Source organism: Astatotilapia calliptera, chromosome 10 (genome assembly GCF_900246225.1).
Source record: "Astatotilapia calliptera chromosome 10, fAstCal1.2, whole genome shotgun sequence".
Taxonomy (NCBI): domain Eukaryota; kingdom Metazoa; phylum Chordata; class Actinopteri; order Cichliformes; family Cichlidae; genus Astatotilapia; species Astatotilapia calliptera.
The window spans coordinates 8,549,242-8,559,574 of NC_039311.1; the positions used below are offsets into that span (position 1 = coordinate 8,549,242).

The 10,333-nt window shown below is 39.9% G+C and overlaps 1 protein-coding gene and 1 long non-coding RNA gene across 2 annotated transcripts in view; one reads left to right on the forward strand and one right to left on the reverse strand.

The window, feature by feature from the left end:
* Positions 1–9,950, forward strand: glra4b (glycine receptor, alpha 4b). The gene is made up of 10 exons (XM_026181114.1): positions 1–1,548; positions 1,995–2,122; positions 2,899–2,966; positions 5,755–5,978; positions 7,073–7,155; positions 7,257–7,394; positions 7,499–7,713; positions 8,358–8,519; positions 9,051–9,143; positions 9,259–9,950. The coding sequence occupies exons 1-10, from the start codon at positions 1,490–1,492 to the stop codon at positions 9,520–9,522; spliced, it is 1,434 nt and encodes a 477-aa protein (XP_026036899.1). The 5' UTR covers positions 1–1,489; the 3' UTR covers positions 9,523–9,950.
* Positions 2,709–10,333, reverse strand: part of LOC113030055 (uncharacterized) — a 15,382-nt gene continuing 7,757 nt past the window's right edge. Inside the window, exons 2-3 of the long non-coding RNA XR_003273541.1 lie at positions 7,574–7,704; positions 2,709–2,961 (exon numbers count right to left, since the gene is read on the reverse strand). This is a non-coding gene — a long non-coding RNA (uncharacterized LOC113030055). The remainder of the gene's footprint in view (positions 2,962–7,573; positions 7,705–10,333) is intronic.

Consider the following 10,333-nt stretch of genomic DNA (forward strand, 5'->3'; position numbering starts at 1 on the left):
CGGAGCTTTGATTGTTTTGACGGTAGTTTAAGTCTGCGTGCTTCATCGTAATCTGAACCACTGGAGCATCAATTTGTGCTGCTTGCTACATTTGCTATGGTTATGCATGTGGGCTATAGTGATTTGACCGCAGATCAAAAGCACGTATTTATCGTTTCAAATGGGAAAAGCCAGCCTGTATAAAAAGCACCTGACTACTCCATTTAACAGTGCGTCGGTAATATGATCTGATGAAGTAAATCCAGTTCGCAATCCAGCAAAATATCACTAAAATGAAGCTTGGCCTACTTTTCTTGTCCAGAGGTAAAAATGTGCACGCATACAGAATTTATTTTATTTTTTTCTTTACTCAGGACTTCTTGTTATTAGGAAGGCATTCATGTTTTATATTCCAACACATTTCTTATCCAATTTGACACTGTGGGCTCCAGAGCGGAGTGGAGAATGGCCTTTTCAAGTGTGAGGCAAACACGTGCAGCCGTTACGTCCCATCGCTTTCTCTGACATTAATTTTACATGAGGAAATGGCTGAGCTTGCCCCCTCTCTATGTGGAGGAACAAATATGAGTTTCCGCATTTATATGTGAATTTGTGTGGCAGTTTGTAGATGAAATAATTAGACCAGAAACTTTTAACAGCAGTGCTAAAGATAAATCCCCTCTGGATGTGTTCTGACACAGAGATGTGTTGCATTGGAATTAATAGGAACATTATGCCTTTATCTTATTTCCCTTCTGCATGGAACAACAATCTTGCCAACTTGGCAGTTACCTCTCTGTTCTCCTGCCCAATTTGAGGCCCATTCAGTGCTGATGTTATGTGGTTTTGTAAATTGATGGCAATATAAATACAGTTTCACCAAAAATATCTTTGAACAACCTGATTTTAAAAGGAGGTGGAAGGGTCATTTTAATGTAAAGGTTCTCCTCCCTTGTTATTAAAATACAGTTTTCAGGCTTATTTACATGCCTCTTTAAAGTTTTTTAAAATGTGGATTAAGCACCTGCAGAGCTGTGTTCATCCAGAAATTAAAGAGGAAAAAAAAAGCATAGCTATATGTGTTTAACTTTCATAATTAGATCTGTTTAATAGAAGTGCTTATAAGCAGTACAGTTTGAATCCCAAATATTTGAAAGTGCAGATCTGAGGCTGCGTCGAAGACCATCGTTGGGGGCAACTCTGCCGTAAAAATGCTGCTGTCTCTTTAAAAATTCTTGCAGTAATTCCTTCAGCATGCATATGGCCATAAAAAAGAGATAAAGCTTGAAGTGATCCACACAAACAGGCAGGGGAAGGAGGAAAAAAAAGTTCCCTTGGATTTTGAATTATAGAGCAGCAGCTTCCTGTATTTTACACCTGCAGAGAGGGAGGGAGGCTCATCTGACTCCAGGAGCCAGCGCCTGAAAGTTCTCCGCATCTCCGCATCCTTTTTTTTTTCCTTCCAAATTTTGGCTGTTTTTCTCTCATCTGTTGGGTCCACCAACTCAGAATGCTACTGCACATCCTGTGTCCACTGTGGGCTTCGTTTGTCATTTTTCAACAAGGCAGGTAAGATAGTTTTGAAAGTCTTTCCTTTCAAAAATGCAAGCGCCAGCCTGCACGCTTATTTGAAGGGGCAGTTACTGTACCTTACATGCTCCGATACTTCTTTAACAAAGAAGCTGCCGGCACAGCTTTTTCTCTTTAAGTGGAAAGAAACATGCATTAAATTTTTTTTTTAATCTATAATTAAAAGCAACAGTTCCATTAGGTAAAAATACCCAATTAAATTTGCAAGATTTGAGAAACAGATCTTAAAAAAAAGAAAAAAGTAATTTCATGGATATTGTTCTTTTATTCAGAAAGCCTGCAATTTTATTCACAGCAGGACACCTTTAATCACAAAATGCATGTAATGTCCAAACTTAAATTTTAGCTTCTTAATACAAATTAGGAAGCTAGACATTAAGTTCATATTTATGTCAGTGAATCATCACTGCCCCATCACCCTGTAGGTCTGTGCAATGTAAGGAGCTGAAGTTCCCCAGCAGGGCAGTCAAGCCGCCCTCTCCCTCTGACTTTTTGGACAAACTGATGGGACGCACATCTGGCTATGATGCTCGCATCAGACCAAATTTCAAAGGTAACTGCACTCCCAGATGCAAATACTGCTCTATTTGAAAAGGTGTGAGAAAGAGTGCCGCTCAATTTGCACAACAATCTGTGCAGTGATGTGGCACAAATCCTTCACAGATGGGTCAGAGGCAAGAGATGCTGCAAGCTACGATGTCTCCATGCGAAAGTCTTTCTCCTTTTTTTCCTCCTCGTGTGTTGTTACGGTTTCTGTGTTGTCCCACACCCTAAGGTGATGGTGTCTTTTCACAGACGTCTCTTTCACATCGTTTTTATTTGACAGAAATGTGCGGTCATCCTTGCATGTTACCCCAAAGGCCCTTTCCAGTCCAATCTTGTGAAACTGGCAGAGTCTCTCTCACATAGTTCCTGCACCGCCTCTAGGGTCAAATTTCATATATATTTCATATTTGCTCCACATCCTTGTCGGTGCATTGTGGATAAATCTCTGCTGATTATCTATAAACACACCAATGTAAGTAAAACTGAATCAATAAATAATTGCCTCTTCGGAAATGACTCACTGAAATATTTAAAGTTCCAATGGTCGACAGATGGGCTACGCTAATGGGAGCGTACTGGAAATGACAACACAATTTCAGGCTTGTTATCGTGGATAAATCTTTATCAGGACACGGCATGGCATATTATGAAGGGAAAAAACAGATGTTGTGGTACAGGAATCCCCTGCTCTTCATCAGCTTTAATATTTGATGTGTTCCTTTTAGAAAACATCATCAGTGGTATTTAAGGAAGCAGTGTTACTAAGATGTGTCCTCCCGTCAGGTTCTCCTGTCAACGTGACCTGTAACATCTTCATCAACAGCTTTGGATCCATCACTGAAACAACTATGGTGAGAAAACATCTGTTTTAAATTTATCTGCTCTTTTTCGAAGGTGCCATTGTACAACATACATTTTAATGACTTAAAAAAAAACGGGTGTGTAACTTCAAATTTCTCGAATCCACATGAGTTCAAGAGTATACATACAGGCTCACATATATACTCACTTAAATCTTTTAAAAAGTGGTGCTGAAGGTTCTAAAACGTGTTATAACTTGACAAGGCCAAGGCCTATTAACTTTTTATTAGTGAAGTTAATAGACAGTTAATTAACAGTGCTCATTAGACTGACCAGTACTCAGAACAATAGAAATGTCCAAGAAACCCAATGAAGATCAGACAAGGAGAACTGTAGATTCTCCTTTTTGAACTTATTTATTTTTATTCATTGAACTGATGATTGTTTGATCATCAGAGGGTGCAGTCCAGGAAAGAAGGGAATGCTCCACAATCAGTGCTTTCATGCTCGAGTGAAATTTGCAGTTCCTCTGATGGACAAGCCAAATGTTTTTATGGTCAGGCAAAGACTGAGTTGTTTGGCCACAATGACAGGAGGAGTAAAGGTGAGGCCTTTAAGTCTGAGAGCGCTGTACCAGCTAAGAAGTATGGTGGTGGTAGCATCATGCTCTGGGGCTGTTTTACCGTCAGTGGTACTGATAGATTGCACAGTGGCTGGATTAACGAAGGAGGAGGACTACCTCTAAATTCTTTAACTTCGCCTCAACTAAACAGACAAAAGTTGGACATAACTTAATGTTCCAATACAACAATCCAAAACATGCATCAAAACTGGTTTTGTAATGAATAACGTAGGATGAAACTTCTGGAATGGCCTTCCCAAAACCCTGAACTACATTTAAATCTGGGTCTGTGACAGACAATTTAAATGAACATTAATAATTCTGCCAATAAGAGGGCTTAAATATTCAAAATTATGCAAATGAAAGCTTGTCATTTGTATGACTGTGACTGAACTCCTTTGGGCTTTACCTCCATTATCTCTTTATTTTTGTCACATATACTGTTACAGTGGTGGATGTTCATAATAAATACAGCCAAAGTTTCTAATATTGACATCGTATGTGCTGATAATCCCAGTGAGGTAAAAGCTAAGGCTTCAGACTGCTCTAAACAGGCGATGGACCGAGGGTCTCCACCAAGGAGCACATAAGACAAATAAGGATTATTTTTGATTTATGATTCATGCAAAGCTACGGTAGTAAAATCCAAGAATATAAATATATAGTTGGAGGTGAGCATAATAGGTCCTTTTTAAAAATGTCACTTTGACTAAAGACTCAAGGAGTGCCTATAAATAGCTGAGCTTTTATGGGAGTGTCTGTAGCTAACATTTGTAGCCACTTTCACTGTAATAATGTTCAATATAAATTTGCATCATTGCCTCTAAGTTAGAAGTCGTAGCTCATATTAATCCCTTATACTCACAGAACATGTGAATAATGTACTGGAAACTATATTCACATCCTTTAATTCAGTCAAAGCAGTTATACTACAGCTTAGAGATACAATACTACAACTTTATGGTCCCGTATTCGGTATTTTACTTAGTAAACATGTGCACGAATTAGCATAAAATAAGTCAGTCAGTATCACAATCAATCTGCATAACATTTTGTAATATGATAACTGGCACTAATCTTACTCTGACTGATGACTGAAGCTGCCAGTTAAAGCCAGTACCAAAACAAATGGAAAACCAATAGCACAGACCAATAGTTCCTGTGTCAAAATTTATAGGGGGGCAATTGTGCTTCTTTCCAGCTCCAACTTAGTAACTTAATTAAGTAAGTCTGCATGACTCAGAGTTGAAAATAATCCTTGTTAATTTACACTGGACCTTGGTGTCAGCCCCTCAGTTTATCTTCGGTCTGAAACAAGCAGTTTTAGCTCCCCTGTGTCAGGTCAGTTTGGTTGCCTCTCGCAAACCAAACAGCAGGCGGGTGGGGTTTCTGTGCTCACTGCCTGAGATGTGAGCCTGGGATGACTTCGTACAGAGCCAAGAGTAGAAAATCTGTCTGAAAACGAGTGTTTAAAACTGCCCGAAGCCCCGGGCTCACTGGTGAGCCAAAAAGCACTGACCTCATTATTTGAAACTCTGGCCGCATTTAATATGAGCATCCACGACTTTAATAGCAGTTGGAGAGCAGAGCTGGTTAAAGCTCATTTATGAGATGCATCAGACACTTTACTGTTTATTCATCTGAAGCTTCTTTTTTTTGTTTGGCTCCTCTCCGACTCTTGGTGGAGGCCAAGTTTCATGATGCCCAAACATACTATCATTAGATTATGACTGTTTAGTTGCTTCACCTTGTAAATGCATAACATAGTGTCAGCAAAGAGCTTCTCATGTGTCTTTCTGTCTAAATAAGCAGCCATCCTTAATTTACAAGGCCTCTGGAGAATGTCTGGGGTTGGTCATGTTTGTTGATTTATTCACGTTTAGAGCCTGGAGAATTTGTGCATTTTGTAAAATACTAAAGGAGAGAGACATCAAATTTTAATTGATGAAATTGTAAGTGGAGTTTGCTGTTGTTCAGGTTATGGGAGCACTCAGGCCTGTTTGTCACCATTTGTCCCCTACCCAAACACACACAGACACACAGTCACGCCTGCCTGCTTAGAGGATAGTTCTTCTCTTTACTTTTGCCCTCTCGCTAAAATTAGATGCTTGAACATATGCAGCATACTTGCATGCATATGCAATATGCATATATCCATTTTTTCATCATTTATAAGTTTACACAGTTTTTAATTACGTGTTGCCTCCATAATTTAGGACTATCGGCTCAATGTATTTCTACGGCAGCAGTGGAATGACCCTCGACTAGCATATAAGGAGTACCCTGATGACTCTCTGGACTTGGACCCCTCAATGTTGGACTCCATTTGGAAACCTGACTTATTCTTTGCAAATGAAAAGGGAGCAAACTTTCACGAGGTTACAACAGACAACAAACTGCTGCGGATCTTCCAGAACGGAAATGTCCTCTACAGCATCAGGTGAGCCATTTTATGTGTGTTTATTAAATACGTGGGGTTAAGTTTTAATAGTACTTCAACTATCAAACACATTTCCAAAAATGCTTTGATGGGTAGCTCAGTGAATATAAAGTCTATTGAGAAGTACTGTAAACATCCAAGTGTATGGACTGCTACATATTTGTTTCACTCCAGTTCAGTTCAGTTGTAATTGCACTGTCCAGCATGCACTGTGAGCAAGTTCTTGTTAAGCAGCTACTGCAGGCTAAAGAGGAATCAGGTCAGTAATGTGCTGCTAAAGCGCTGGTAAATCGTAGCATAATGGTAAAGAGTTATAAATAGAAAGAAAAAAAGAAGCATTAGTTCTAGTAATTAAGATAAACAGGAATAAAATCCTTTTTTTTAAGGTTGGTTATATTATTTATGGCCCCACTTGGGGAAAACCACAGTGTCTGTGGACGACATTAAACCAGGATCATTTATGTTCCTCCTTTCTGCAATATTGCTCATTTATGTGAGAGGCTTTGCTTTGTGAGTGCAGGAGGGGAAAAATAGAGAAATAGGTCAGTGAAACGAACAGCATAATACAGCATAATACAACAAAGAACGCTGTGACAGCTAAAGAACATCTGTGTGTTATCTATAAAGCCAACACCTGTACTAAATAACGGAATGCTTTCTAATCTCGGTCTTTATGTTCTGTAACCGGGGTACATCCCTATTTTTTTTTTTTTTTTTTTTTTTTTTTTTTAAACTGATGGTGGTGATGTGTGTGTCTCAGCCGATTTTTATATCAAGCCCACCATAAAGGCTGACATGATGTCTGTCAGCACCTGTCAGTGCTTTCTGCAGCCTGTAAAGGGGGCAGTGAAATAGAAAAATGGAAGGGAGGACAGGTGTCGGAGAGGTTTGAGCTGCTTGATGTGACCACTGATGTAAGGTGAGTGTTCAAAAAAAGGGTTTGAGTGACACATGAGTAAGAAATAGCCAGTACTGTGGAGTTCACAGGTGGTCGTTAGCCAAGTCCCCCATTCGCCTTTTTGCCTATGGGATAAGGTTCGAGGGTATCACCTTTTCATGTCATAGACTATTATGCTGCTGCTTCTGTTTTCCAGACTGACACTCACGCTTTCCTGTCCCATGGATTTGAAAAACTTCCCCATGGACAGCCAGACGTGCACCATGCAGCTTGAAAGCTGTGAGTTCATCTTCTTAGGCAGGCTAAGAAAACATTACATACAGGTTTTGACATAAAACTACTGCGTACTGCGTACTGTACACTTTCTCTTTCGCCTCTAGTTGGTTACACCATGAATGACCTGATTTTTGAATGGCTGGATGTGGGAGCAGTGCAAGTTGCTGATGATCTAATGCTCCCTCAGTTTGTGCTAAAAGAGGAGAAAGGTCTTGGTTACTGCACCAAGCACTACAACACAGGTACAGGACATATGACAACCCACTGTCCTACATTCTCAGTACACACTGTCCATCACCTTCTAATAAGACTTTCAGTTTGCACCTCTGCCTCCTCCTGTCGTCAGGTAAATTCACCTGCATTGAAGTCAAATTCTACCTAGAGCGCCAAATGGGCTACTACCTGATCCAGATGTACATACCGAGCCTGCTGACTGTCATCCTGTCTTGGGTGTCGTTCTGGATCAACATGGATGCAGCTCCCGCAAGGGTGGGATTGGGAATCACTACTGTGCTCACCATGACAACACAGAGCTCTGGCTCCAGGGCCTCCCTGCCAAAGGTCAGAAGCAAATTTCAGCAAGTTATCTGCTGTTTACTAAAAAGATAAAGTCAGAATGGAAATACAGAGGGGTTGTATGATTCCAAGAAAGTCAAATGAGATAAAATAGATTTAACAAGAGAATTTTTTAGCACCCAAATTTCAGTTTCTAATTGGACTACTCAACCTCACATTCATATTTAGCATCACCAGTCAGCTTAGCATGCATTTCATCGGGCTGTGGGATAATTTAGTTTTAACTTTTTTTCTAAGTGAATGGTATAATCAGTTTAATAAAAAAAAAAAATTAATGTATTTAACATAAATATTATAAATGGAAATAATTAAATAATATAAAAATACAATAATATATCATCTTTCTTCACTCAGTCCAAAAGGAACCCCTTGCTGACCACATCCCAATGCTGAAGAACTACCTTAATAATGCACATTAACGCAATTGAGTAATAGTAATATTCCAGTTGTATTTTTAAAAAAGAAATCAGTGGCTTATACTTGATGCAAACTATTTTTGCTATGTTGACAGGTTTTATTAGTATTTTCTTTTGTGTATATGTACTGGAGGCTTCATTCAGCTGAGCTGGTGTTAAACTTCTTTCTGATTCTGATATTAATTGAGACAGTTGATTGTTATGGTTACGCAGGTATCCTATGTCAAAGCCATAGACATCTGGATGGCGGTGTGTCTTCTGTTTGTGTTTGCTGCACTACTGGAGTATGCAGCCGTCAACTTTGTTTCACGCCAGCACAAGGAGTTCTTCAGAATGAAAAAGAAACTCAAAGAGCAGCAGCAGCAGCAGAGAACTGTAAGTGCAGCCCACCCACTCAGGCCCTCAGGCAGCTGTCACCTGCTATTCCCTGTGCCCAGCTCTGCACGAGCTGCTACTCACCTGCATGCTACACTCCAGTCAGGAAAAGCACACAGCACTGACCTGTGATTAATTCAAGCCATCACCTTATTCTACTGCTGGCTGAATGTTCTCAACATCATGGATATCATGAGAAAGGGAAGAATAAGGAAGACAAATTAGGATAAATTACCCTTAAACTAGATGAGGCTCTTCTTTTGGCCAGTTCTTCACATTTTTGAGAAATTTGGCCTTCATTAAGGCAAGTTAAAGCAATGTGACAGCAGCTGAAGAGCTCTTTATACCTTTTATAATATTTATGCCTCAGTACACCTGACATCTGCTTTGATCTGCAGTGCAATACAATGCATGTGGCCTGACATCTATGCAGTAGAGCAAAGTTGTGCCAGTTTTGCAAACTGTTCAGTCAGTGCAGTCTGTTTGACGATTAAATAATTGTGCCGGCTTTCCTCCCACACTCACCCGCAGGGGACCGGTGACAGTAAGGTGAAAGGAAACAACATGTCAGGGAACAATGCTCCTCATGGGAATGCATCCCAGCAGTGCAGTGCCTGTGCCAGGGTATGTACTGTTGCCTTGCTCACCAGCCAATTGCTGGCTCCAAAGAAAGAAAAAACAAACAAACAGTTTAGCTTAGTGATTTGCAGTGAGTCTGTGCTGTGTCTTTGTCTTCCAGGAGGAGGAGCTGGCACAGCAGGGTTTTCTGCTCCAGAGTATTGGACTTGCACTGTCCTCTCAGGAAATGGATGCAACACCCATTTTTGCTGATCTACCTCCTGGTTTGGGTTTCTATGAGATACGGAGGCGTTTTGTGGATCGGGCCAAAAGGATTGATACCATCTCCCGAGCTGTTTTTCCCATGAGCTTCCTGATGTTTAACGTCCTTTATTGGGTTACCTATAAAGTTCTGCGACATGAAGACGTCCAAGGAATACTGTGACAGACTGAGGACCATGAACAAGTTGGCTACTTCCTTCACTGAGTCCTCAGTTGAGTCATGCAAGATGTGTTTTGACTGCATGTTCAGTGCCACTGAGCAATTCTGTGACCTGGAAGAGTCCAGCGGTTTCTTTACATTTTGAATAACAAAATGCACTTTTTATTAGCACTTATGCATTTTCACATTAGGTTACTGTGTGCATTTACAGTTCCATCAAGTCAAAGTTCTATAGAGGAAAATCTGTGCGTGCAGTTGCTGTAGCCTCACATGTACTCAGACTGCACCTTTACTTTTTTACTGTGCACGAATTTTACAGTGGGCATTGTGCAAAAACAGGTGTCTGCAGTATCATTGAAAACATGTACTTGTTATTCACCGTAACTGTGATTCAAAGGAATCAAGAGTCTGATTGCAGGCTGCAAATATTATGGAATATGAATTTATATGATATTAGGTTTCCTGCTGAAGGAGCTCAATCTGTAATAAAGACTTGAATATCCTGTTTGAGAAATATGTTTGCTTGAAAAATACTTTGATCTCTTTGAATTAGTAATATTCATCTCAACCATCTGAACCTTTAGTTTCATATCTGCATACTGGCCAGATGTTGATATTATTAATATTTTATCAGGAACAAGAGTAACGTTATGTAAATGCAATTAAGGTAAGAAATATAGTATTATTAGAAACTAACAACTTCCAGAGACCAACCTTGTCATTGTATTAGAAATGGTCTGTTTCTGCCACCGTTTTGCCACCAGGGATCCAGTCCCTCATTTTATTGCTATTGTTAGGGTCCACGTTCCCGTTT

Excerpts from the sequence above, each read along its gene's own strand:
- glra4b (XM_026181114.1), top strand. The coding sequence starts at position 1,490 with ATGCTACTGCACATCCTGTGTCCACTGTGGGCTTCGTTTGTCATTTTT. Across the intron at positions 2,967-5,754 it reads CCATCACTGAAACAACTATG|GACTATCGGCTCAATGTATT; the intron begins GTGAGAAAACAT and ends TCCATAATTTAG. Across the intron at positions 7,714-8,357 it reads CCAGGGCCTCCCTGCCAAAG|GTATCCTATGTCAAAGCCAT; the intron begins GTCAGAAGCAAA and ends ATGGTTACGCAG.